Source organism: Panthera tigris, chromosome C2 (assembly GCF_018350195.1).
Source record: "Panthera tigris isolate Pti1 chromosome C2, P.tigris_Pti1_mat1.1, whole genome shotgun sequence".
Classification (NCBI taxonomy): domain Eukaryota; kingdom Metazoa; phylum Chordata; class Mammalia; order Carnivora; family Felidae; genus Panthera; species Panthera tigris.
This window is the reverse complement of record NC_056668.1, coordinates 2,615,409-2,642,865: the sequence shown is the minus strand read 5'-3', so window position 1 is coordinate 2,642,865 and position 27,457 is coordinate 2,615,409. Positions and strand designations below refer to the sequence as shown.

At 62.0% G+C, this 27,457-nt stretch overlaps 1 protein-coding gene across 1 annotated transcript; it reads left to right on the top strand.

Annotated features, from left to right (window-relative positions):
- PDXK (pyridoxal kinase) lies at window positions 1-26,834 on the top strand. The gene is made up of 11 exons (XM_042998864.1): window positions 1-191; window positions 11,996-12,050; window positions 16,574-16,678; window positions 18,013-18,096; window positions 19,110-19,156; window positions 19,876-19,961; window positions 20,538-20,583; window positions 23,180-23,291; window positions 24,240-24,376; window positions 25,910-25,976; window positions 26,261-26,834. Exons 1-11 carry the CDS (start codon window positions 105-107, stop codon window positions 26,371-26,373), a joined length of 939 nt encoding a protein of 312 aa, XP_042854798.1. The 5' UTR covers window positions 1-104; the 3' UTR covers window positions 26,374-26,834.
- Window positions 26,835-27,457: the final 623 nt, after the last annotated feature.

Sequence of the window (27,457 nt, the reverse complement as noted above, 5' to 3'; positions counted from 1 at the left end):
GGCGCGCGAGCCGAGCGCCTGCGCCGAGAGGTGCCGAGCGGAGCCCAGCGAGCGGCGCACACGCGGACGCCCGCCCGGCCCCGCGCCGCCGCGGCAGGCCCGGCATGGAGGAGGAGTGCCGGGTGCTCTCCATCCAGAGCCACGTCGTCCGCGGCTACGTGGGCAACCGGGCGGCCACGTTCCCGCTGCAGGTACGCGCCGCCAGCCGGCGCGGCTTACGTAACCGGCCGGGGGTCCCCGCGCCGGGCGTGCGGGCTCCGTGACCTTGGCTCGGCTGCCGGGCCCGCGTTCTGCGGGGGCGGAAGCACTGGGCTGGGGGGGTGGGGGAGGGGGGCTGCACTGGGCGCGCGCCAGCCGAGGGCCAGGCCCCCGCGCGCAGGCTGTGGCGCACTCGCCACCCGCACCCCTGCCTGCTGCGGGGGGCCGGCGGCTCCCTGGAGGCGGGAGAATGCGGCGCGGGGCCTCCGGACCCTGGCGGGGGGGGGGGGGGGGGGGGGGGGGGGGGGGGGGGGGGAGGCGCAGGGCGAGGGAGGGAAGGCAGGTGTTTGGCGCGTCCACCTGCCAGGAGGAGGAGCGAGCTCGCGGACCCTGGCTTCTGCCGGCCGGGTTGGGTCCCAGCTTGCGGCTGGTTCTTGGGGGAGGTGGTGGCCAGAGAGGGGGACAGGGCAGAGGTGGCCTACCTGCAGGTGTTGTTGAAGAAAAGCCCAGAGAGCGACTCAGGCGCCTGCCTTTTTGGCTTTAGAAGCTGCTTTTCAAGTACTGTAGCCTTTACTTAATGACAGACCTCCCGCGCCTGTCCTTGTTGGGGCCTCACTGGCCGGGCACCCACTGCTTCCTATTCCAGCCGCAAGGTTATGGCTGGGTGGCTCTTGCAGGTGCAGAAGGAGGCCCGGGTGGCGTGGGCTCTCATGCCAGGCTGGAGGCAGCACCGGTGATGGTCGCTTCCTTCCCTTGTCTGCCCAACAGGAGGGCTGGGTGGTCATGACAAGGTCATGGCTCCCCTGGACTGCCCACCTTTGGCCCGTTGTCCCTGGCCTGCACACACACACACCCCCACACCCCCCAGCAAGAAGCAGGTATGGCCCGTGGGTTGCCTGCTCCTAGCTCTCTGGGGAAGGGGAAGCTTGGTTACATGTAGGTGGATTATGTGGGCAGGGCCGCTGGGGTGGCACTGTGCTTGGGAGAAAGGTGCAGGGGCACACCTGGCAATCAGAAGCAGGAAGGGCTCAAGAACAACTTCAGCCTGCTGTCCCAGGAGGGACACCCCTTCTTAGCCACGCAGCCGTGGGAGCTTTGTCCTTGGCAGAGGTGTGCGGCCCCCCGCTGGCTTCCTTGTGTCCTGTGCCCAGTCCCTCCTCCGTGTCTGTCTACACTCCTCCTTTCTCCCTGCACTGGGCACCCGTTCCCCTCCTCGGCTCACCTGGGTCCTACAGTGATGTCCTTCCCTTCCAGGCATGTGCTCTCAACTTCCACACCGGGGACTCTAGGGATGGGGCTAGACCACCCACCCGGGGAAGTGGTTCTGAAGGTCAGAACTGCGATTCTAACCTGGGCTTTCCCCAGTGCCCAGCATCCTTCACCTGTGTGCTGGGGGCCGGAGGCTCTGCCTCTGATTTGACTCACCCTGGCACTTCCTTCTGGGGTTGTGAGGCCCAGGAAAAGCCTGGCGGGGGGGTGTCTCTGAAGGCAGGGGATATTTGTTAGGTCCCTGAACTTGAAGAGGCCACCTTCCACACTGAGCTCAGTTCCTTTGTCTGTAGAACAGTCACGATGCCTGCTTCCCAGGTTGTTTTAGGGGAGATGGGGTGCGTGAATGGGGTCTGTCTTAGAGGCTGCTGAATGAGGTGGGCCAGCAGTGCCCAGGGGTGCTGTGTTCTCCCCCACCGTACAGGAAGACCGGCGAGGAGAGCAGGGCCAGATGGCCTGGTAGTGTGCCTGGGGCATCTCGTAGAGGCTGGGACCTCTGCCAGCAGTGGGTGTGGGCTGGGGCCTCAGGTACTTACTTGTGTATGTTTTTTTGGCCTTAATCACCTTCTTCCTAATTACAGAAATAAGATGCAGTCTCAGGGAATGGAGAGGAGAAAACCAGGGGTGGGGGTCCTCCAAACATGCTCCCCCCCAAGCTGGACCCCAAACAGGGCAGTATCGGTGTGATTTCAGGCAGCCATAACAAAGTACTGCAGATCAGGCTGTGTAGACGATAGTTTGTTCTCTCTTGGTTCTGGAAGTCCAAGATCGAGGCGTCAGCAAGGCCGTGTCCTCCTGAGATGTCTGTCTCTCCGTGGCGTGTAGGTGGCTACCTTCACTTGGTCCCCCTGTGCGTGTCTGTGTCCTGATCTTTCCTCACGAGGACACCGGTCAGGTTGCATCATGGCCCCCCTACTGACCTCATTTTACCTTAATTACCTCTTTAAAGATGCTGTCTCTAAATACAGTCACATTCTGAGGTGCTGGGGGCCAGGGTTTCAGCAGAGGAATTTCGGGAACACAACTCAGCTCATAACAAGAACAATTAATTTCCGGAAATTTCTTAGTCCGTGGGGCACTTTCTTCCCGCAGCTACTTAGTGCTTCCTTGATGAGAGTCTAGATTCCTTATCAGCCTGCAAACACTTGCCAAGGCTGGACTGCTTAGCTCTGGTAGGATCAATCTGTTAATCCTGCAGGGTGGTCCACAGCGCCCCATGCTGGCATCTTGCAGCCCTCCCACCCCCCACCTCTGCGCCCCGCTGGGGCACGGAGGGGTGGGACGGCCTGCTGACTGACCTCGGACCAGCCTTGGCACAGCACGGGCGGGGTTGGGCAGAGCCTGGGATAGCCGTGAAGCCACACACTTGCAGATTCCAGCAGGGACTCCGAGGGGACGCGTCCCGCAACGCCCAGAGCTGTGCTTAGTTGGGGCGGGGGGATGGGGTGTAGATGCTCAATTCTGGCCGACGCCGTACAGCTAGAGTCCGGTGCGGTGGGTCACACAGCGCCCGGCTATTCTCACGGGAGGAGAACTCGCAGAGGGTGGCAGAAGGTGGACTCTGGCTGGACCCCACGGGTTTGGAGAGACTGGAGAAACCCCGGTGGGGACTGACGGCGGTGTCCCTTTGTCCTGGACTTCAGGCTCAGGGACCGGGCCCTGCCTGTGGAGCCTCTCCAACCCTCACGAGCAAAGCGAGGGCAATCCTCTTGGCAGTCAGATGGGGCCAGGGCTCCCGGGGGCACCGCCCGGACGGAGCTCGGCCCGTGGTGCTGGCATGGCGAGGGCCCGTCCCCGGGGAGCTCCCGCCGCTCCGGGGCGAGGGTGGCGCAAGCCTGCGAATCCCGGGCGTCAGGGGCCACGGTTCGCAGCCTGCTTTTTGCCGGGTCCGCAGAGCCCCGCGCTTGCAGCCGCCTTCCCCAGGCAGAGGAAAGCGTCGCACGGGAGAGAAAGGGGCAGAACCCGGCCCTGGTTTTGGATTTGCTTCCAGGCCAGAGTCCCAAGTACGTTTTAGTGACCAGCCGCAGAGGAGGTCGAGCGTCAGGCGGGGTGACCCCATGTTTGCAGAGTGAGGGGAGCGGGGGCAGGCTCGTGGACTCCGTGACCCCATCCACGGAGGGAGGGCCGCCAGGTCAAGGTCACGCAGGCCAGGGGCGCGCCTGGGGTGCCTCCCTGGGCGGGGCTGGGCCTTCCCCCTGCTCTGACCTTCCGTTCTAGGGGTGGGAAAGCGAAGGGAAGGATGTGGTGACGAGAGACGGTGTGCAGCCTGCCGCTGGCCGCCTCACGCACCAGACGCTGCTGGGGTCGCCTCCTTTTGGAAGTTGGAAACTTAAAATTCCCCCAAGCTGGGAGGTCCAGTCGCTTCCAGCCCCACGGCGTCTGTGTGTGCGCGTGTCCGTTCGGCAGCGACTCCCGCGTCTGCGTCACCCCCTGGGGGAGGGGGGACCCTGGGATCCCCCAGGCAGCCCCGCAGCCCGCTTCCGTGCCGCTGTGTTGAAGGTCCAGCAGGTCCCGAGGCTTAGGGTGGCGTGTGCCTGTCCTGGGGTCGCTCTCCCTCGTGCTGCAAGCCGGGGGGTTGAAACCACAGAGATTTACTCCCTCGCGGTGCTGGGGGCCAGAAGCTGATGTCAAGGTGTCGGCGGGGCCGCGTGCCCTCTGCAGACTCCCGGAGAGGAGCTTGCATCAGACACATGTGACCTCTGTCCTGGGAGGGGGAGTAGCACCGGAGGGTCACCGTGGAGAGGTGCGGCCCTGAAGGGTCCCGGTGGCAGGGAGACGTGAGATTCCTGAATTCCAGCAGCTTGGAGGATGTGACTTGGGCCTTCGCTCAGAACCCGTTTAAACACCGTGTCGCTGCTGAGCCGGGAAGGCAGGGCCCTGGGGGTCCTGGCAGATCCTGGGGAGATGGCTGCCTGCGGGGCCTGCCGCAGAAAGCAGCCTCGTTCTTTGACTCTCCGGGCCCGTCGGTGCAGAAGCAGACCTGAGACCTGGGACGTGTCTGGCGGCCGGTGGAGATCGTACTCTTTTGTGCAGGGATGCGTTTGCCACCGTGGACTGGCTCGGACATCCCTCAGGAGGAGGGCAGTGGGTGGGCAGCGGGTGCATCGAGAGGCCGCTGGCCTGGAACGTGGATTGAGACCCCTACCTGCCGAGCGACGTGGGCTGGGGCAGAGGGATGGTATGCCCAGCGCTAAGCCGCAGGGCTGCGGGGCCCCGGATGCGTCAGGATCTCCTAGAGATGCGTGAGGGGGCGGGGGTGGGAGTGGCGGGGGGTCCTTTCGATCCAGCCTCCCATCTTTAAGAACCCCTGGGGCCTCAAGGTGGCTGCCTTCAGAGGAAGTGCTTTACTTTTTTTCCTTAGTAGTCCTGGGATAGAAAGGGCCCTTCTGCAGCATAACTGCATTTGGAAGATACCGGAAGAATGTCACCCTGCCCTTTAAAAGACGTGGCCTTTGCCTTAACGTCTCTCCTGGAGACACATATGTTGGCAAACAGCACAAGAGACCTGGCCTCAAAGAGTGCCCGCCCCTCCTGCCCGGTGTGGACGTTCAAGTCCTTGGAGGTTCAAGTCCGTGTGGTGTGCAGGGTTTGGAACTCTTCTGAGCCTCTTCCGAACTTTCCCTCGTGCTCCGGGACACACACGTCTCCTCTCTTCCCTTCCTCCATTTGAGATGATTCCCGTTTTCCCGGCCTCTGGAAGTCCCCGGTCTGATCCAGCTTGTGTTCCAGTCCTGGGACATAGGTGGTGTTTTAGCTCTTTCCCCAGGAAGGTCCAGAATTGCTTAATTTCTTGATTTCCTAACTCTCTTTTTTGGTTGGGACTGGGGTTTCTGTTGTTTTTTCTTTTTAGTTTTTTTTAATGTTTATTTATTGAGTGAGAGAGAGAGAGACAGAGGGAGTGAGCAGGAGAGGGGCAGAGAGAGAAAGGAAGACAGAATCCCAAGCAAGCTCTGTGCCTGACACGGGGCTTGAACCCACAAACTGTGAGATTAAGACTTGAGTCAAAAGTAAGAGTCAGACACTTAACTGACTGAGCCACCCAGGTGCCCCTTTTAAAAAATTTTTTTAGCGTTTATTTTTAAGACACAGCATGCACATGAGGATGGGAGGGGCAGAGAGAGAGGGAGACACGGAATCCGAAGCAGGTTCCATCCAGGCTTTTTGAGCCATCAGCACAGAGCCTAACGCGGGGCTCGAACTCACAAACCACAAGATCATGACCTGAGCCGAAGTCGGACGCTTAACCCACCGAGCCACGGAGGCGCCCCCTCTGTCGTGCCTCTGTGCCTGTCATGGAGAAAGCAAGAGCTTGCTTGGTCCTGTTCGCTGACCTTTTGCTCACTGTGTGCGTGCATGCGTATACGGGTGTTGCGTGTTGTTGCCGTGCTCCGAGTGGGGCCCTCTCTTCTGTTTAAGTGCTCCCCCCGGGGGCCTGGGGTGGCACCGTGCTCTCTGGAAGGGCCAGGGTGCGTCTGTGAGCAGGGCGCTTACGTGACGCGGGAGCCGTTGGCCTTGTGGCTCATGGGCTTGGTCGTCCCCTGCTGCATCTGCCTGCGTGGAGCTTTTGATGTAGAACCAGCCAGTTCTGCTCACAGAGTGACCTGGAAGAGTGACACCAAGGAACAGAACAAATGGAGTTTGTCGAGGAGAGAGGAAGCCGGTGTGGGGCCCCGGTAGAATCCTGCAGGGCCGAGGGGGGCAGTGCCCTGTTCCCCGTGCATATCCGGGTGCTGCCGGGTCTTGGGCTGAGACCCCCTTCTCCTAGGGCTCTGCAGTGCAGCCCAGCCCCCTTGCTAGTGTATGGCCCCTGGGCGGGGCCTGGCAGGGGGCCAGGGTCCTGCCACTGAGCACTTCGAGCCTGGAAGTTGGGGAGTAGGCTGTCCCGGGAGCAGGGCCAGGGTCGCTGGGGTCCAGGGTGGTGACGGCTGAGGCAGGGGTGCACACGCACGGGCCAAGGTGGCCTTGGGACCAAAAGCGAGCTACAGGCTCCTTCGGGGATGCGGGGCTGTTTCCAGCAGAGGTTCCCGTTGGAGGTCAGGGAACAGTGGACGTGGGTAGAGCTGACCGGTCACAGGTGGTGGGCAGGACACTGGGCACCGAGCCCCGAGGATGCCAGCAGTCCCTTGACATCTTGCATCCTCTCTTTCCTAAGCCTGATTTCCTGTGGAAGCAACTCATGGTCTTGCAGAACAAGCCATAGTGAGGGTTCTTGGCGACTGTGACCCCTCCCTGCCCAACACGAGCCTCTCCCGCAGAGGAGCCCGGGTGGTCCAGACAGGTTGGGGGAGCTGCGCTGGAATGTTCCAGAGCTTCCCCTCTCCTGCTGTTCCCCGCGAGGGCGGGCTGCCCGCCCAGCTGCTGAGTTAACGACCGTGTCTTGCTGGCTGTCAGCAGAGTGGGTGATGATTGCAGCAGTGAGGGGGATCTGGCCTCGGAGAACATGCGTCACCCGCCCAGGGCCCCTCCTCCCTCCTTCGGGAAAGGCCACAGGTCTGCGTGGGGCGGGAGATGACAGCCGTGGGAGTCAGACCACCGAACTGGAGTGCGTGCCGGCGTCCCTGCTGTCCTCGCTCGTTCTTGGCGGCTGGATGGCTGTGACTAAGTGTTTGAAAGCCCCCTCCCGCCATAGTCACCGCAGGTGTCGCGTGCACCACCCCTCCCCCATCCTGCACACTGAGCGCACAGAACGTGCAGAGAGGCACGGAAAGCGGGAGCCATCTCCAAGCTGCCCCTCCCACCTGGGCTCGTTTTGACCACCCTTCTCTTGGCAGGAGGTGGGGTGCTTCCTGTACGCCATGCACACGTCTGCACCCCCCGTCCCCCGGCAGGTCGAGCGGCCGCTCCCACCGGCAGTGCGTCCAGTGCTGGGACCTTGTCAGAAGTGCCTCCGGTTTGGGCTGGCTGTGAACCTCAGCGGTCCTCTCCATCCTGAGACTCTTGTCGCCTGGGCTTGGTTGTGCTTCCGTGGTCATCGAGCAGCCGCGTTTTCCTCCGCAGCCGCGTGGAGGGGCAGGGGCTCGCTGGGGAGAGGGGCGTGCTTTGTCGTGGGACTTCTTGCCAAGGCTCCTCGTGTTTTCTGAAATGGGTGTGGCTCTCCTCATGTAGCCCGGGGCCGGGCTTTGGCCGCACCAGCCTCCATTCAGAGGTGCACAGGGTGGTGGGCGCGTCCTAGGGGCTCACGGTTGGTGGGGGGAGTCCCAGGGCCCAGAAACCCCGCCGAGTCCCGGCGCCGCGGCAGAGGCCGAGAAGACAAGGTTTGCAACAAGGTCCTGATGTTCTGCATTCAGGAGATTTGCTCGCAGGCATAGAGGTTTCAGAGGTTTTGGGGGGGTCAGAAAGTGGTCAGCAGCTCTGTGGCCACAATGTGGAATTGGTGGAATGTTGGGACACGCAGCCCCGGGGGTCCCGACCTCATTCCGTGGGCAGGGGCAGGCCCCCATAGGTTGGGGTTTCGTGGGTATGTCTGGGGGCCGGGGGGGTGGGGACAACGGAGAGTCGCAGGGGTGGTAGTGAGGACGGCCAAACACGCCTGCACGGGGCTGTCCGCGGAGATGCGGGCACACCGGAGGCCGGTGGCCGCCAGCCTGGCGGGGCTGGGGAGAGGGGACTCTGTCCCTGTGCGTGCCAGTGAGAGTCGGTGGAGGTGGTGGTCCCCCCTCCGTGGCGAGGCCTCGCTTCAGCCGTCCTCCCTGGGCTGAGTGTCCTTTCTCCCTCTTGTTGTCACGGTGTCTTTTGCGTCTTTCACCGTGTGCTGCAGCCGTGCCGGTAGATGTTGCAAAAGCGACCCGGGGGCAGGGGAGGCCGGTTCCTGTGTGTGCCCGTTTCCGTGGTGACCGCACACTTCCAGCGTGGGTGGAAGAGGTGCGCACGCCGTGGCCTCCATTACGTGGGATTCTGCCAGAGCCATCGGTAGGGAGCGTTGCTGAAGGTAGAATGTAGGGAAGTCCCCGGGGGGTGGTGAGGCCAGGCTGGCTGGTGGCTCTGGTTTTCCTACGTAAGCGTGTTTTAGTAACAGCTGCAGTGGCTCCGTGCGAGACGGTCTTGCACAACTGCATTGCTGCTGAGTCCTTCCCTCATTCAGGGTGCCGGCCCCCCTTCTGGAGCTCAGCCCAGACACCTGCTTCTAATGCACGCCTGTAACAAGAGTGGACTCGGCTGGGTAGGATCCCTTGTGCCACAAGACGGTGACCGTGGGAGAGAGACCCCCTCCCGGGAGCCACCCGCACTCGGACACGGTGGCGCAGGGTGAGCGAGGGCTCCTGGGGCCCCGTGGGCTCCAAGGTTCACTGTAGAACGACATGATTGTCACCCACAAGAATACACAGACCACCAGTACTGTCCCGGAAGTTAGCCCGGTACGGGGAGGTCGTGTCCGTGCAACTCGAGGGTTTCTTCCCAGGTAATGTGACTTGTGCACGGCCTGTCAAGGGATGGGAATTTGGACGTGTGCCACATGCTGAGCGGGAGGTGAGCGTGGCTGGGGAGAACCCAGCTGCCCACGATGTGCGTCCTGAACACTGCACTGAGTCCCAGACCAAGGGTCAGCGTGTGTCCGGCTCCCTCGGCGGGGGGTAGGGGGAGGCGAGGTGTGACCAGCGGGGTCCAGTCCAGAAATGGGGGCCAGAGCAGTTATTTCTACAGAGAATTCATTCGGTGTTACCCAGGTACCGGTGTCCCCTGCTTTCCAGAAGCTCACGTTAGCCACTTCGCTTTTACTCAAGACTTTCGCTAGTACCCGTTTGTGCTAACGGAGGAAACCGGAGAGGAATTTTGCTGTTGCGAGAAAACAGTTACCGTACTAATGCAGTTCCTTGCAGAGTGGAGCAGCGTGAACCTGTGGGAAGCAGGGGAGCGCCCGCTTTCCGCTGCTGTTTTGGCTTAGGCAAGGTTGGTTTGCAAAGGCTTCCTGCTTTCCGAAATCCTGGGTCGGAGCCACGCCCTTGAGGAGGAACCTGCGGACCGCCCCCCCCACCCCCCCCCCCCCCCGCCCCCAGGCACCTGCCTTAGCAGCTGTGGGCCAGCAAGGAACTGGGAGGGGTGCGGGGTACTGGGTCCCAAGCAGTGGGGGGGTGGGGAGGGGCAGCAGGTGCTCTGTGCCCCAGGAGGGGGGCCGTGGAGGGCGTGAGGGCAGAGCCTCCTCGGTGTCCCCTGGCTGGGCGGCAGCCCGCGCCTGCACAGTGGAGCGCCCGCGGTCGTGCGTGCCCTGCACACGGCACGTGCACCGAGGAATAAGCCGCATCGACTGCCGCCTTTGAGGAGCAGGCAGCCTGCGGCTGAGCTCACTATCATTCAGAAGCACCAAGTAGGGACTTCGTTCCCGGATCAGTTTGCCAGCTTCAAAGGATTAATTATCTATACATCCGGAAGCAATGGAGCAGGATATTTTGGCAGGGGTTTCCAGATTTGTGTCATGGCCGCTTCAAGTCTGTTTCTTGAGCCTTGATTAGAATTCTAAGGGATTTGAAGCCGCGCAAGCTGGATCTGGGAACAGGAGGCCGTGCATCTGGCAGGCAGACTTGCAAAGGGCCTGTTTTAACTGTTGGGTTTAATAAGACTGGCGATTTTTATTTTATTTCTTTGAGTTTGGGCAATACCCGCTTAATTATTTTGGAGAGACTTGTTAGATGTCAATCTTAAGTGTATATAGCACAGTGAACCATCACAGAGGGAAGGCCACCGGTGGGCCACGGCAAGGGTGAGCAGTGCCCACTCCCCCCCCCAGCTGCTGGAGGCAGCCACTCCTGACCCCCACACATACTTCTGCCTATCTCTGAGCGTGCAGGGGAGACTTGAAGGGTGGTCAGTGGTGTTCGGGTGAGTAGGACACAGAGGGACGGCCGGGGACTGTGTGCTCGTTGCTCTCAGTCCCTGTCCTCTGTCTCTCACCTGCCCACCCGCCCCTCGCCTTCCATCCCCCCATCCCTTTCGCTGCCTCCTCCTCAGCCACATTCCACGGGGCACTGGCCCAGCCCCTCTGTGGGAACTGAGGTTTTAGTGTCCCCGTGCCCTGTGGCGTATCTGTTTCTGTGTCCCCAAAGTTCGTCCGAGTTCTCACCCACTGGGGCCCTCTTCCCGGCCTTGTGGACCAGGGCCATAAAAAGCTCCTTTGTTCTTTGTCATTTTCCGGGGGCTGCGGAGGGAGAGGGTCCAAAGGTCAGTGGGACTCCAAGAGCCAGACGTCTGTGGTCTGTGGGATGTTAACACCCCACAGGACTTGGCCGGGCCCTGGCATGCTGTTCACACCGACTTGGCTTTGGCTTGCTTCGGGGCGTTCGGGCCTCACCTTGCGGGGCGGGTGGCGGTTCTGGCTGTACCCTCCCCCCGAGCGCCAGAGGCCTCTGTGCGGCCCCGGGCAGGTTTCCTCAGGCGGCCGGCTGTGCAGAGCCACCCCGAGGATGCTCCGAGAGACGGCGAGGACCACGTAGCAGGGCCGTGGGCCTGCGCTGCCTGGGGTGATGCCGGCCAGGGCCAGCCCGGAAGGACAGGTGGAGGTGGCCCGTGGGGCCTGGCAGGGACCCAGGGTCAGGGGAGGACACGAAGGCTGAGGGATGGGCAGGGAAGTGTCCCGATGCCTGCCACCTCTGACCTCCAAGGGGCGTGGGCAGGGCCCCGCCGAGAATGTGGCTCGTCTCCGGAGGGCTCTGCCGTGTTCTGTAGGTCATGTTGCCTGAGTGCATCTCGCCTACCTGTTACATGAGGAAAAACGGGAAAGGTGAGCGGAAGGAAAGATCCCCCTGGGATTTGCTGTTCCACAGGCAAACAGCTGTCCACGCCGGCTGGTGTAGACCTCGGCCATCTGATTTCATTTTTAATTTCTTTTTAACGTTTATCTTGCCTGATCCCAGAGCCTGACTCATGACCTGAGCCAAAATCAAGAGTCCCGACACCTAACCGACTGAGCCACCCAGGCGCCCCTGGGCTATTTTAGGTAGAAGCTTTCTTCCCCTTCATTGAAAAAGGAGCTCCTGTTCTTTATAAACTTGGTCCCTGGCTCAGTGGCACCTGGGACTCTCTGTGCTGAGAGGTGCGCGACGAAACCGTGTCGCGGCCACAGGGTGGCCACACGACCCCAGGCCAGCGTGGCTCTGCGGTGGGCTCCCCGCTTGCAGCGAGCGGGCGGGGCTGATACTTCAGTGGAGGCTCGGGGGGAGGGGCCGGCCGGCTGTGCCGTCCGGTGGGGAGCCCCTAGGCCCTGCCTCCCCAGAGGGGTCGGGGCTTCAGACCCACGTTCTGGAAACCGGCACGGCCTCACCGCTCTCTTTCAGCGTCTGAACGGACGGACGCCTTGTCACCTCACACTTTCAAGCATTTTTGCTTGGCGGGATTTCCAGAAGTGAGTTCCCACGGGTGGGCAGCAGCTCAGAGGCTCGGCTCTCCGGGCTGCTTGCTGCCGACATACTTCCAGACGAAGCCCCTCACCAGACACGCGCGGCACCAAAGTGTGGGCGTGGAGCCCCACTCAGGGAGGCACTGCCGCCCGCCCCCGGGGTCCTGGCTCTCTCACACCTGGGCCTTCTCTGTCTTGCAGGTTTTGGGATTCGAGATTGACGCGTTGAACTCCGTCCAGTTTTCAAACCACACAGGTAAGGCGTCGGCCCCAGCAGTCGCCGCAGAGGGCGTGCGGGCATGAGACGTGGCCTTCAGAGATCCGGGGCCCCCACCCCTCATCTGATGGTTGGGAGCTGGAGCCGGAGGGGCCGCCCAGCACGTGAGGGTCGGAGGGGCTGGGTTGGCCTGTCCGGGCGTGGACACCATTAGAACCTCGGCCCGGCTGCGTGCAGCCGAGCCACCCGGGACCTGGGGCGGGCTGGTGTAGCCGCTCAGCCCCTCGGTCTCCTCTGAGACGAGGTTGGGATCCTGGCACCTGCTTCGGCGCCCTGCCCCCTTCCGGTGACGTGACGCCGCGGGCCGCGAGCGGGGCCCCGCGTGTGCGCGTGCCGCCTGTGGGTGCATAGGTAGATCCTGATTTTCTCTGTTACGAACCCACGCCTCGGGGGCCTGTGTGTCGTCTGTGTCAGCACAGAGGGGACCCCAAGGACTTGTGCACAGAGGCCTTGAAGCAGAATCGCCGATTCAAGGGCACGCGAGGGTCGCGGCCCTCAGAAAGGCTTCCTGAACCCACTCCCCACTTCCCTGGCTCCATGAGGGGGGAGGGCCTGTCCTGTGACCCCACAGTGCCGTCGCAGCCGGGGAACGAGGCCACTCCCTTCCTGGAAACATTCCGGTGTCGCCTCTTCTGAAGTTACTCTGAACCCGGATGGAAGCTCAGGAGTACGGAACGTCCCAGAAGCAGCCTGGCAGTGTGCCGGCAGGGTATGCGGGTGGGCGCCTGGGCCTCAGCCCACGCTCTTAGGAAAGGTTGCCTGCAATTCTCCTGGTGTGGCTTTTCTTGGAAGGGGTGGGGTATCATGAGTCACATATCGAGGGGAAAAATGACGTTCAGGATTCGGAAGGAGCCTGGGGTTCTTATGGACAGCCCTTCCGTTGCGGCTTTGCTGACCATTCTGGGTCCTGTGGATTTGGAGAAGCCTCCAAAACATTTAAGTCGACTCAGTGAACTTCCCTGAATCCCACGTGCTTTATTGGCCATTGTAACCACCTTCCCTTTTGTTTGTTTATTTAAGTAAACCAGCCAACCGCCTTGGACACTGAACGTTGGAATTGAATTTCTTGCTGCACGTAGCATTGTGACATAAGCAGCATTAGTTCAACATAAGCACAGACCTGGCTCAGAAACTTCCGCCCTTTGCCCAGACCCCGGCGGAGGGGAGGGGGCTTCTGGGGCCTCCGTGGCCAGTGGCTGCCTTCTGGGCCCCCATACAACTCTTCAGGTGCTGGCGGACTGCCCATCCCGAGGGGTCCAAGGCTGAGGGGCAGATGGAGGCCAGACCCTGGAGTGCTGGGAGCCCACGCCGCTGCGTGGTGTGGTCGGGCCAGGAGAGGGATGGGGGGGCTGCACCTCCTGTGGTCCGTGGCAGGGCCCCCACCCCAGCCTCCAGACGCCGTGCGGCGCCTGCCTGGCGAGGGGACCCCCGGGGCCTGGGAGTGACTCGGAACACCCCGTACTTGGACACACAGGGCTGTCGTGGGTTCAGTCCTCGGCTTTGTACCCGGAAGTACTTGGGGTGTTTTTTGTTTTCACCTCTTTTCAAAGTGTTTCTCTTTCTCTCTCTCTTTTTTTTCTTTTTTTTTTTTTTTTTTTTGAGCAAGAGAGAGCGTGTGAGTGAGCAGGGGAGGGGCAGAGAGAGAATCCCAAGCAGGCTGCACGTTCAGCTGGGAGCCCAGTGCAGGGCTTGATCCCGTCGACCCTGGGATCACGACCGAGCCAAACTAAAGAGTTGGATGCTTAACCGACTGAGCCGCCCAGGCGGCCCCAGAAAGCTCTTCCTTTCTTAAATAACGTCTCTGTCCGGTATTTACGTGCCGTGGAATCAGGTCACCTATTTACGTGTATCGCTCGCTGAATACAAGCACACTCCCAGAGGTTTGCACCGCTCCAGCGGGAGCCATACCTGTCCCTCACCCTTGCCCCCTCCTCCTGGCGGCTGGACCGCTGTCCCACTTTCTGTCTGTGGGTGTGCCCCTTCTGGAGGTCTCCTACACGCGGAACCCTGGGGTAGGCGACTGTTCGTGTTCTCCAGGCTCGTCCGTGCAGCGACAGGTGTCCGTGCCCCACTTTAAGGCTGGCGTAGGGATACACCACGCCTCGCTCGTGTGTCCGTTCACTGATGGACGCGGGTTTGTGAGTCGTGGCTGTCACGAAGGTTGAGGCTGTGAGCGTCCGTCTGCACGTACATCTGGGGACCATCTTCCCGTTTTTCCCGGATAGATACCCCCAGAGGCACAATCGCTCGATCGGAGGGTAACTCTGACCACATGAACGGCCACCAGTCTGTTTTCCACGGTGGCTGCGCCGTCCTGTCCCTGCCAGCGGGGTGGGAGGGCTCCCCTTTCTTCGCATGCTCATCAGCACGTGTCGTCTGATGCGTCTGCTTTTTTCATCCTAACCGTCCTGGTGGGTGTGACGCGGGATCTGTTAAAAAAACGAAATTCAACTGAGTAAACTGGAAGGCCTACTTGGTTTTGTTAAATGACTCGTGAATTGGGCGGCATCCCGTCTGGAAAGTAGAGGGGGCTCTGCCAAGCTGAAGGAGAAAAAAAGGTTTTTAAAGACAGAGAGCATTAAAAAAAGAGAGAGAGGAATTTATCAGCAGCGAATGCCTTGGGTTTAGGCAAGGTTGCCCTTCCGAGGGGAACGGAATGGGTCCATCGGTAAGTTTCCCAATATTGGCCAGGAAATTCCACGCTGGCCGGCTAAAGGCTCCACTCCAGTGTGGAAGGTGCAGTGAGGTATTAGGTCTTGGTGTACTGACGTGGGGCGTTAATGGAAGACACCCCATTTCGGGCCTGTTTTTCTTCAACAGAGCTCGTTATGGTTCGACTCAGAGATGACTCTTAACATGGAGGCCACAGACCCCCCGTCCTGGGTGAGCAGGGCTGGCACACTTACCCCGTTACGGGCAGATAGTGAATAATGGAGGCTTTGCAGCCTCGGCGTCCTCGTAGCGTGAGAGCCGCGAGGGACCCCATGTGCAGGGCTGGGCGCGGCTGAGCTTCGGCAAAACTTCGGCTTCCTTCGTGGACACAGAAAATGGGATTTCATGCAATTTTCACAGGTCATAACGTGTCCCTCCTCTCTTTGCCCCAACCATTTAAAAATGCAAAACCGGGGCGCCTGGGTGGCTCAGTCGGTTGGGCGTCCGACTTCGGCTCAGGTCATGATCTCACGGTCTGTGAGTTCGAGCCCCGCGTCGGGCTTTGTGCCGACAGCTCAGAGCCTGGAGCCTGTTTCAGATTCTGTGTCTCCCTCTCTCTCTGACCTTCCCCCATTCATGCTCTGTCTCTCTCTGTCTCAAAAATAAATAAACGCTAATAAATAAATAAATAAATAAATAAATAAATAAAAACAAAAATGCAAAACCTGGCTGTGCAGAGGCGTGCAGCAGGCCAGACTTGGCCCATGGGCCCTCGTTTGTGGACCCCCTGCCCTGGGTCTGTGCCTCTCAGATGCGTGTGTGCGTAAGAACCTCCTGAGGCCTTGCTGAAACCGAGTGCCGGGCCCGCCCCCAAACACTGTGACTCACGGGCTGGGCAGGGCCTGAGAATCTGCATTTCAGACAAGCCGCCAGGGGTGTGGGTGCTGCTAATGTCAGAGACCCCACTGGGGATGGGAAGCGTGGAGGTGACCCACAAAAGGTGGGTGTGCTTTGGGGGAGGGATGCCTTGGAGCCCAAGGGGTCGGAGGCTCATTCCTAGGGCTTAGGGATGGACCCCGTGTGCCAGGGGACCTCCCAGGACTCAGCACAAAGAGCTAACACAGCCCAGGGTAAAGGCCCGTGGGGAGAAGCCAGGCACCAGGAACACAGTCCAGAGCCGCCAGGACCAGGTTTTCATGGGTCAGCGTCAGGGGGTCCACGGTGGGCAGGGGTCCTCCCGCATGGCGGGACGGTCCCCTAGGAGGCCGGCAGTCCTGCCTGCTGACGAGCCTGGGGCGAGCACTTCACCTGGGGCACCCGTTAGGGCCGAGAGCCCGCGTCGGAGCCTCCTCCTAGTTCACGTTTGGCTCTTGGTCACGCCTTGACCTGGGGCTGGCCTTGGTGGCCGCCTCAGTCTTGTAGGGCTGGATTGGCAGGACGTGTCGCGGCCTGGATGGGGGAAACGCGCACGGGGGAGGCTGGCGGAGCCAGCCGCCGTGGCCCGGGGCGGGGGCGCCCCCGGGAGAAGGTGCGCAGCCGTGCGCCGTGTCTGCGTGTCCGCTCGACACAGGCTGCTCGGGCCAGCGTGGAGAGCTGACCGGCCTCGCTGCGTTGGGTTGACTCCGGAGGGGCTGGCAGCGGGAGGGGGCCTGGAGCCGGGCAGCACGAGAGCCGGCGGTGTTTGTGGGGGGCTTTGAGGTGCACGGTGTCCGGGGGACCCACCAAAGCACGGCACCATCGAGGGCCGGTGAGCGAGTGAGTGTCTGGGCCGCGGCCGGCCGTCGGGGAAGGCCGTGTTTCACGCGTGTGCCCTGGTGTCGAGGCCCCGACTGTCCTGCTCTCCCCCACAGGCTACCCACACTGGAAAGGTCAAGTGCTGAACTCCAATGAACTCCAGGAGCTGTACGAAGGCCTGAAGCTGAACAGCGTGAATAAATATGACTATGTGCTCACGGGTAAGTGTCCGGGGGAGCTGGGTGCTGGACCCGTGGGCCTCGATCCGGTGGGGCTTGGGCTTGGGGAGGGACCCCCCCGCCCCCCCGCCCCCGGGCTCCACCCCGGCCCCTGCCTCCTTCGAGGACAGATAGGCTGTGCCGCCGAAAACTTGGTGGTGCCCTGATGACGGCCGTGCCCCAGTCGCGTGGCCTTGGATGCCCGGGGCCCATGGTGCTGTCTCAGATGAGCTGTATTGGAGTTCTGGGACCCGTGTAGGGCCGGAGGATACGCGGGGGGTTGGCAGTGAAAACACCCAGGTAAGCAACTTGCTGCCACTTGGCGCGTTGGTTCGTGAGTCACCTTAACGTTAAAAATATGTATTTGCGTTTATGTACGTAGTTAGAAGTGAATGTACTTATTATTGAAAACGGAAAAGAGGCGTCCGGGTGGCTCATTCGGTTGAGCATCTGACTTCGGTTCAGGTCGTGATCTCACGGTCCGTGAGTTCGAGCCCCGCGTCGGGCTCTGTGCTGACGGCTCGGAGCCTGGAGCTGCTTCGGATTCCGTGTCTCCCTCTCTCTCTGCCCCTCGCCCACTCACACTATGTCTTTCTCAAAAATAAACATTAAAAACGATTTTTCTAAATAAAATGGAAAAGACAAAAGAAAATATTCTTTGTACACCTATCACTCATGGCTTTTTCCCTTCGTTTAAAACTTGATGGGGCGCCTGGGTGGCTCAGTCAGTTGAGCATCTGACTCTTGATTTCGGCTCAGGTCATGATCTCATGTTTGTGGGATTGAGACCCCACATCGGGCTCCATACTGAGTGTGGGATTCTCTCTGTCTCTCTCTCTGCCCCACTCGTGTGTGCGTGTGCACTCTTTCTCAAAAAAAAAAAAAAAAAAAGATTCTAAGAAAAATAAAACTTGACTTTACTTTTGGGAAATGCATAGTGTCCCCTCAGGGACTATAGATATTGAGGACACTTTGTCTTAACCCTGGTCACAGGATCTGAGAACTGCCTGCCCTTCTCAAGAGCAGAATGGGGTTTTTTTCGTTTGTTTTTTAAGTTTATTTATTTTGAGAGAGAGCGTGCGCTTGCTTGTGAGCAAGGGAGGGGCAGAGAGAGAATCGATCCCAAGCAGGCTCTCTGCTCCGTGCGGAGCCTTACGTGGGGCTGGATCCCACGACGGCAAGGTCACGACCTGAGCTGAGATCAGGAGTCGGACACTTAGCCGACCGAGCCCCCCGGGCGCCCCTGCAGCAGGTGGTTTTGGTGGCGCTTTTTCTCCTTGGGCCGCGGCCAGGATGGGAGCCTTCTGATGAGCCTTCTGTGCGTCCCCCCCCCACAGGCTACACAAGAGACAAGTCCTTCCTGGCCTCGGTGGTGGACATCGTGCGGGAGCTGAAGCGGCAGAACTCGGGGCTCGTGTACGGTAGGTGCCGGGCTCTCCCGCGTGCACGCTGGGGCGCCACCTTGTCCGGTGGGGTTGACCCGGGGAGCGGGGGCTCGACCTCCTTCCTCCCGGATGCCCCTCCTTCATGTCCCGCCTCTCCCGGTCCAAAAGCTCAGAGCTCTGGGAAGGGTTCAGAACGTCCTCACGGTGACCCTGGCAGAGAAGCGGGTTATATACGTGCTGTCATCCGTGTCCACGTGTGCCCGTGTGTGCAGTGTGTGGGGGGGGGGGGGGGCTGGGTGGCCACACTTGACCCCTGAGAGGATGGGGTGGATGTGCATGTCGTGGGCGGCGCCTGGCCAGTGAGGGGTGGGGGTGGGGTGATGGTGGACACCCAGCTGGGACAGAGCTGAGGCGCACGCCGGGCCTGTCCGTCCCACCCCCCGGGGCTGCAGCGCCAGCCCTGAGCGTGTCCCACACAGAGGCTTCTCCGGGCAAGACACACGTGGGACGCTTCGGTTACTCTTTCCCCTCTGGGACTCACACGTGCACATTCAGGCCTCTGCAGGGTCCGACCGCATGTGACACTTCTTCCTTCCTGGCGGGAACCCCAGTGTCCTGACGTGTGGGTCCCCCCGTCGCGAACGGTAGCTGGGTTCGGGGGCCCCTGCTGTATCGGTGCGTCCTTGCTGCCTCAGCCGCGCAGACTCGGGGGCCTTCCCTGAGGCGTGGGCCTCCCAGGTGTCCGCGCCGGTCCCCACCCTCAGCTGGCCTCACGGCAGGTCCCACACGGCATGTGGACCGTCGCGGGAAGGGAACGTGCTTGTGTGGGGGCCGGAGGGAAAGGGGATGCTGTTCTGTGCCACACTCTTGAGAAAGGCGCAAACGGTTGTCAGAAATCGATCAGAGTAGTTGGCCTCGGACCACAAACGTGGAATCCAGGAAACGAGGATCAGTCGCACACGCGAAATTTAACAACAGAAATAAACGTTAAGCGTCCTCCTCTCGAGAGCCTCACCCTGTGCTAACAGATGCCCTTTCTGCCTCCGCAGTGTGCGACCCCGTGATGGGCGACAAATGGAACGGCGAAGGCTCCATGGTTAGTGATTTCAGGCACGTTAATCCAAGTGTACACGTCTCGCTGGGCGAGACACTGCTCTGGGGGGCACATCATCCTTGCCGGGAAGCAGGGTCGGCAGACGAGGTTTTCTGTAAAGGGCCAGGGAGTAGACGTTTGGGGCCATACGTCTCCTGGTTCAGGCTCCTGGTGGAGCCTGCGACTCTCGATCTCAGGGTTGTGTGTTTGAGCCCCACGCCGGGTGCAGAGATGACTTAAAAATAAAATCTCAAGAAAAAAAGTAGTCACAGTTTGCAGACAGACAGACACGGCTGTTTCCTGATAAAATCCTACACATGGACCCTGAAATTTGAATTTCCTGTAGTTTTTGTGTGTCACAAATGTTCCTTCCTTCCCGTTTCCCCCTTAGCTGTGTTTTAGCAGACGGGCCGTAGCTTACCGCCCCTGACTAGTGTAGGGCGGGGTGCCGTCAGTCCGCTGGTAGGAGTCACCCCGTGGCCAGCAGGGGAGCGTGTGGGGCACGGAGGGCACTGGCCCTGGCCCTACCCCTACCCCAGGACCCCGGGGCCTTCGGGTGAGTGCGTGCCGGCCTGGCCGCAGGGCACTGGCGTCTCGTACCCACGGTGGGGCTCACGGCAGGGCTCCGGGTCTCCAGCCTGGACCGCGGGGCTCTCAGCAAATGCTCCCTGGCCTCATTTCCTCTGCTGTACGCGTCAGCCTGTGTCCCTGTCGCCCTCTAGTACGTTCCGGAGGACCTCCTTCCAGTTTACAAAGAGAAGGTTGTGCCGGTAGCAGACATCATAACCCCCAACCAGTTCGAGGCTGAGTAAGTAACTTGCAGCCACGGAAGCTTTCAGATCTCCCCATGGGGAGGGCTGTTCCGGAGCCGGTCAGGCCACTGAGGCCCTCCTCCCGAAGTCCTGCCTCAGGGGGTGGGGGGCAGGCCATTCTGAGTGGGGGGCCAACCCGGTGGCCTGGCCCGATGACGGTGGGGGTGGTTATTTTCACCCTGACTTCCTGTGGTCGTGCTGACCCCCAGCCGTTTTCCCGAGCAGCACAAACCTTTGGGGACAGAAAGGGGAGGGGCTGAGGGCATACGTGGGTGACACCGGCCATGGGATGGGGATCCCACGCCACCTGACGCAGGCGGCCATCTGGAGCTCCAAAACCCACGTGGATGTCGGTCACCCTCACTGGCCACTAAGTGGGGCTGTGTGCTGCTGTCCCTTGCTGCTATTAAATGTTACCCCTGACTGGTCCTTGGGGGCATCACGGGGCCAGCAGACACTGAGTTAGTTCCTGTGGGGATGGGAGGGGGTCACCAGAGCCACCGGAGCTTTGGGGATGTTTCCAGCAGGACCCAGAGAAGCAAGGTCTCACCCGCACTTCATCTGTCTTCCAGGTTACTGAGCGGCAGAAAGATCCACAGTCAAGAAGAAGCGTTAGCGGTAAGGAGACCTTCCAAGGCCTGGCGCGGGACAGGTGCACTGCTCGTGGTGGGGAGGGGACAGCCACATGCCCTCGGGGAGGGGAGATGGGCACCCCAGGTGGTCAGCACCCCGGCTCCCAGCCAGCTGCCCGGTGGGGCCTGAGGGACGTGTTGTAGATTCTGTCTTAGCCACTGGGTCGGGCAGCTGCAGCTACAGTGCTTGTCTGGGTCCGCTTAACCCCCGCCTGCTCTGTGCACAGCGGCTGTCCCCGTGGGAGCTTCCCGGGGCGTCCGTGACAAAGTGCCACAGACCGGGTGGCTGACAACAACACAAGTGCGTTCTGTCCAGTTCTGGGGGCCGGAAGGCCAAGATCGGGGTGTCGGTGGGACTGTCTTCGGCCCAAAACCTGCAGGGAGGCACCCATTGCTTGCCAGCCTCCCAGCTTCTGGCAGCCACTGGCCATCCTTGGCGCCCCTGGGTGTTGTAGACCTGTCACCAGCCTTTGCCTGTGTCTTCAAGGGGCCCCCGCGGTGTGTGTCTGTGTCCTCGTCTTTCTTGCTAAGGGCGCCAGGCAGATAGGACCCAGGCGCACGCTAGTGACCTCGTCTCGGCTCGAATCTGCACGGACCGTGTTTCCTTACGAGGAAATCAGAAACGCTCGGAGGTTCTGGGCTTAGGGTTCCAGCGTCCGTCTCGGGGGGACACAGTTCAGCCCGTGGCGGTCACAGCATTTAGTGAGCGCTTGCTGTGTGCCAGGTACCATGAATCCAGCTTGCCGGGTGCGGCTCTCCCGCGCACCCGTGACCTGTGTGTCTGCGGAGAGGCAGGGGCCGGCCTCCGCGGGCAGCAGGGGCCAGCCCTCCAGACACGCTCGCCACCACCCCAGCCCATGCAGGTCAGAGAAGCAGGGATCAGAAACCGCCCGTCAGGGTCCGTCCGACACCAGTGAGAGGGAGCGTGCGTGTGCCCGTACGTGGGGTGCTGTGCGTGTCTGGGCACACGTGTGCAAACGCCTGTGTGCGTGCATGCGTGCATGAAGAGATTTATGGCCAGGAGCTGGCTCACACCTTTGGGGGTTGGCTGGGCACGTCTGGAAGCCACAGGGCCCGCTGACGGGAGGGGCGGCCGGAAGTGAGGTAGGCAAGGTTTCCTCTCCAAAGCTCTTCGACTTTCCCCTGTCGAACTTGTTGCCTGCCTGTCGTTTAACCTCTCACATGGAGTCCTGGGCCACGTGTCCCAGCAGCAGACCCGGGTCCCGCACACCAGGGCCCTCGCCCCGTCATGGCGGGGCCTCATCAGGCGCACACGCTCTCTCCGTCATCCAGGAGACAAATCCGAGCGCCAGGTCTAGACCTGGCCACACCCGGGCCCGAGGGGCTGTGGGGCCTCTGTTTCCCCAACGTGCAGAGGGCTCACTGTGGCAAGGGGAGATGGGTGCCCTCCTCTCTGCTCTGAGGGTCTCGCTCTGAGCTGGCACAGTACCCGGGGGCCTCAGAGTCAGGTGACACTGGGACAGGAGAGCAGGTGGTCTGGGGTCACAGGTGACCCTCCTCTGCTGTGCGCCCGTGTGCTCTGAGGACTGCAGGGCATTGCCGGTGTGTGCCTGTGTGGTGCCCCGTGCGGGGGGGGGGGCCGGGTAGGAGACACGCTCCACGCGTGTGGCAGGGACACGTTTCCCGCAGCCTGCCCCAGACTCTGGAGCGGAGGGTGCCTGCCGGCACGGTCACCAGCCCAGCTCTGAGGCCCTTGTACAAGGAGGGAAGGAAAAGCCACTTGCAGAAAGCTTGTTCCTCGTCACATGATCCCCTGGCCTGTCTTCTCCCCAGCCCGCAGGCCCCGGGCTGACGAGGGGGGGACGTAGCCACGTGCTGGGACTTGGGAGGCTTCTCCTGGGCCGGGGAGCCTGACTCAGGATCCACACTGGGCCAAGATCAGACGCTCTGAACGCCTACGCACGCTTCAGGGTCCGTACGAGAGCCTTCCCAGCTTCCCACAGTGAGCCGTGAGGGGCGGGAGGCCCGAGGGGCTTAGCTGGCGTTGCCCCCATGGAGGCGAGAGGAGCACCCCTCTCCGGTGTAGCTGGTGCTCTCCCGAGCCCCCCGTTTGCCCAGCGGGTATTTGGTCCCAACGTGTGTGTCGTGGGAGGCCAGGGAGCCTCCAGCCGCCAGCGTGTTGCTGGGCACACAGCGGGAGAGCTTCATTGAATGAACAAGTGAGGGAACAAGTGGCTTCCCAGAGTGGACAGGACGTGACAGCCTGATGGTGGGCCTGGTTTTGCCGCCCTAGAGCCAGATGAGAAAGGACAGCCAGTCTGGGGCCTGCTTGACGCCTTCCTCTGGAATGTGGGCACAGGAAGAGTGTGGGGCCCGGCAGGTGTGCTCGTGGGAGGGAATCGGGGTGGTGGCCCTAAGCTGCCACTCGGCACGCCCGGGCTGGCGGGGGGCAGGCGGGACCCGGGCGCCATTCCTCGTGTTCTCGGCCTCTGGTGTCCACTCCGTCAAGTCAGACCCCGTAGAAGGGCGTCCTCCTGCCGGTCGGACCCGGCTGCTCGGGCTGCTGGGAGCCCTGGCGCAGGGGGCCGCGGCGTGGCTGACGCAGTCCTGTGCTCCGGCAGGTGATGGACGTGCTGCACGCCATGGGCCCCGACACGGTGGTCATCACCAGCTCTGACCTGCCCTCCCCGAGGGGCAGCGACTACCTGATCGCGCTGGGGAGCCAGAGGATCCGTAAGTCCTGCGACCCTGGCTCCCTCCTGCCTCTTCGCCGCGGGTTCCTGGAGGCCTCCCTGGCTTGAGGCTCCGTAGGGAAGAGAATTCGGGCCTCACTCAGCAGGCGGTCGGTGTCCTGAACTCCCGTCACCCCCTAAACACACTGAGAACAAAAACCGAGAGAGGGTTCTGTGAGTCGAGGTGTGGGAGGCCTCCCCGCGGTCACCGAGTGGCAAGCTCTCCATACCCATGACGTGCCATCGGCTCGAGGAGAGCGTCTGTCGTACAGGCTCGGGTCACGTGGATGGCCCGGCTACGGCCCGGGGCTTGGGGAACCAGGCGTCCACACCGTCCCCTCCCACAGAGCCGGGGGTGCCTGTGCGGCCTCACCTGTCGACTGTCGGTTCTCGTAAATACCGCCTGGGTCGGTGTTTTCTGCGGGGTGCTGAAATGACACAGGAGGCTGGGGTCACACCCGCTGCCCCAGAGAGCACGGAGCTCTCTCACCACTCCCTCTGTGTCTTCGGGAGAGCATGCCCCTGTGCACACCCATGCACACACCTACTTGCACACCTACGTACCCTCGTACATGCATACCCATGTGCCCCTGTGCACACCCGTGCACACCCGTGTAGCCCCGCACATGCCCCTGTGCGCTCCCATACCATTTCATTAAGCTCACGGCCCCCACGGCTGTCGGTGCCCTTGTTACTGGGCCGGACTGGGGCTCCCTCCGCACCTGGTCACACGTGCTGGTCCCTCACGCCCAGCTGTGCGGTTCTTCTCCCCCCGGGCCATCCTGCTAGGGGTTCTGGCGTCTACTCCCTCCCTTGTGACAGGCGACACTAGCCCTCCCTGCCACCATGCCGGGGAGGAGCGGGGAGGAGGGCAGGCCGGTTCCCAGACGAGGGGCTCGTTCTCTGCTGGCCCGGGGTCTCGGGGCCCATCGGCTGTGCTCTCCTCCAGGGAACCCCGATGGCTCTGTGGTGACGGAACGCATCCGGATGGAGATGTACAAGGTCGACGCGGTCTTCGTGGGCACCGGGGACCTCTTTGCCGCCATGCTCCTGGCATGGACGCACAAGCATCCCAACAATCTCAAGGTCAGCAGGACGCGCCCCCCTCCCTGCCCCCATCGGGGACCATCTGGGTTCTGCGGGGGCTCAAACAGGCCACCCGTATACCACATGCTGGAGTCGGCCTGTCGGGCCGCGGAGCAGGTGTGAGCCCCGGGAAGGCGGAGCCTGGGAGGGGTTACCGCAGCCTCGGTAGGTCCGGAACTAGGAACGTCTCCCAGAGAGCAGCCCGGTGAAAGTCGGTCCTAAGACGTCATCACCCTGGTGAGTCGAGAGACTCAGAGGCTGGGAGCCCCCTCGGGGGCGTGAGGGACGGGGCTCCGAAGTCAGACTTGCAGAGAGGCTCAGCCCTTGTCAGACACTGTCTGCGCGTCTGTCCCTCCCTCCCCCATCCCTTGCTTTGTGTGTAAACGTCCACAGGTGCGTTTGTATGGAGATAAAGCCATTGTGTGCGGGCTCTGCTGGGCGAGCGGATCCCTTGCTACCGGTTCTGTCAATGGGGGTGTGGGGTGGCAGGGGCCCACGTGCCCCCGTGGTTAAGCTCAGGAGTGATGGCTGCATTCTGCACGGCGTGCGGGAAAATTCCTTCGTGACGTCAGATCGTGCCGTGGCCTCCTTCAGCATTGTTGGAACCACGCAAGTGGACAGCTGTGCACGAGGCTGTCCCCGGCCCCTCTGTTATTTCCTTCTCCACTTACTTGGTGGCCGTCAGGGCCTGCCTGCCGTCTCTAGAACGTGCAGGGTGGTTAGAGAGGAACCACGCCCCCGTCTGTGCTGGGTCCACCGAGGGAAGGAGGAGCCCCAGGTCGGGATCTGGAAGTGGATGCCCCTAAAGCTGCCTCTACCCGCTGCAGGCTGGCACGCCCCTCCCATCCCATCAGTTAGCTTGTCTGTGAGACGCAGGGCTGGACCGAAGCCCTGCCCCTCTTGCCTGCCCCCCCCACCCAGGGACCAGGGGGAGCCCAGACCTGCTGTGTCCTTGCCTGCCCCCCCCCCCGCCCCCTAGGGACCAGGGGGAGCACAGACCTGCTGTTGCCGTTGGCAGCCATGGGATCTTCATCTGGTACAGGGCACCTTGGCCATCTGGTGCGCAGTGGAGACCTTGCTGCTGGGCTACCTGAGGCCAAACCGGGTTCGGCACATCCCCGGGTCGGGCGGGAGGGGGTTCCACTCGCTTCCCCGGCTCCTGCTAAGCCCCGGGTCTTTGACTTTGAGGTGCCAGTAAGCAGTGACCTTGGCCAACTTTGGGGTAGGAGTCATTTTTGATGAAGACTCTTTATAACTAATTCCTTCCAGAAACACCTATTAAGCTACTGCACGGCACACAGTACCGACGAGTGCTAGAGCCCAGCCCTCCCCTAGAGGGCACGGTCTGGAGGAAGGTGGTTAGTTTTAGTACGCAGGCATCTGCTCAGCCCTCCAGGGAAGGTTGGTGGGGAGCATGTGACGGTAAAGCCAGTGCCCTGCTGTCTCGGGGCGGAGGCAGGGTCTGGGTGAACAGAGAATCCCATCCGGGCCCCGGGCAGCACAGACCACGTGTGTGCGTCTCCCGCCCTGCAGGTGGCCTGTGAGAAGACCTTGTCGGCCATGCATCACGTTCTGCAGCGGACCATCGCATGTGCAAAAGGTACCTCCTGGCTGGGCCCCCGAGCCCACCAGCGGAGGGGGCAGGGGGACTGCACTGAGAGCAGAGCGGGGAGGAGACGGCAGTGACAGCGGAGGGGGGAGGCAGGAGGGAGGGAGCCGACAGCGGGGTCCCGAGGCTCCCTCCACCTCTGCTGGCCTGCGGAGCTCGTGCCCCACACGGGAGCCCCAGAGGGGACACGGACCGTCAGGGCTCAGGCGAGGGAAGGGGGCACGAAACTGGAGTGCCTTCTGGTCTGTCCCTGTCACCCACGCTTTGTCTCGCAGCCCAGGCAGGGGGAGGACTGAAGCCCAGCCCGGCACAGCTGGAGCTGAGGATGGTCCAGAGCAAGAAGGACATCGAGAACCCGGAGATCGTGGTCCAGGCCGCGGTGCTGTGAGGGCCCGCGTGCCACCTCCTAACGCACAGCGTGTCGGTGTCTCCATCGTCGTCCCTGTGAAAATGTAGCATCTGCCTTAGAGCCGTGACCGAAACTTGATATTTTTTTCTTTCGTGAGTGTCCAGCCTCAACCGGTCTTAATTGTGAAAACGTGCTGGTCGTGCTTTTTAAAAGTCACAAAGCGATCACAGAAATCTGTAATTCTGGGAACCCAGCTCCCTGTCCCCCAGGGCTCCTGGGCCTCCCGGGAACCCCGCTCCCGTGGGCCCCCCGGCGGCGTCCCATCCCTGGCGGGCGAGGGCCGGGGAAAGTCCTGGAGTCTGTGCGTCCCTGAGAAAGAGTTGGGTTTTAACCATCCGCGTCTGGGCGAATCCTGCCAAATGCCTCTGTTGTCGTTGTGACCCGCCCCCCTTTGTTCCTGCTTGAGAAGTCTCGTTTGTGGCCTAGCTGTGGGGTAGGTCGCAGGGGACTGCGTCACTGCGGGAACAGGTCGAGACCAGCTGGCCCGGACGCACACCGGGGATGAGGAAGGGCTCCCGGGGCTGGAACAGCCCGTGGCGAGACTGGCCCGTTGTGTTCCTGCCGGAAACCTCACCTGGTCTGTGGCACGCCGGGTTACGTCTGCGCGCTTGCCACCCTTGGCTGGCGACAGATGCCTCGTGCCACGTGGTCGTGCAGAGACGGGTAGAGGGGCGTGGATACCATTGGCATATTTAACCCCACGAGCCAGTCACCCTGTGCGCTCGCCCCTGCCCGCTCAGTCCTGCCTTCCGTGCCACCGGAAGCCGGGGTGCGCGAGGCCCCCTGAAAGGCAGCCGCAGCTTGAGCCCCTTCTCCGAGGAGAGGGTGTTGGCAGGTCGGGGGAGGGGCCGGGGCAGAGCGCCGGGCTCGCAGCTCTCAGACGCCTCGGGCTGCGACACCAGGCCGGGCGTCTACTGCCCGGGGCACCCCCAGGCGTGGCTGCAAGCGAGGGTGCCCCTCTCCGCGCCGCCCTGGGGAGAGCAGAGGTCCGCCTCCCCCAGGAGCCTGCGGCCGGGAGGGGACAGAGCCTGCAGAGTGGGGGGGGCCCCTCCCCGTCCCACAG

What these genes read in the sequence shown, in the direction of transcription:
- PDXK (XM_042998864.1), top strand. Translation starts at nt 105, where the DNA reads ATGGAGGAGGAGTGCCGGGTGCTCTCCATCCAGAGCCACGTCGTCCGC. An exon ending in GAACTCGGGGCTCGTGTACG is followed by an intron (nt 18,097 to 19,109) that starts GTAGGTGCCGGG and finishes CTGCCTCCGCAG; the next exon opens with TGTGCGACCCCGTGATGGGC. An exon ending in GACCATCGCATGTGCAAAAG is followed by an intron (nt 25,977 to 26,260) that starts GTACCTCCTGGC and finishes TTTGTCTCGCAG; the next exon opens with CCCAGGCAGGGGGAGGACTG.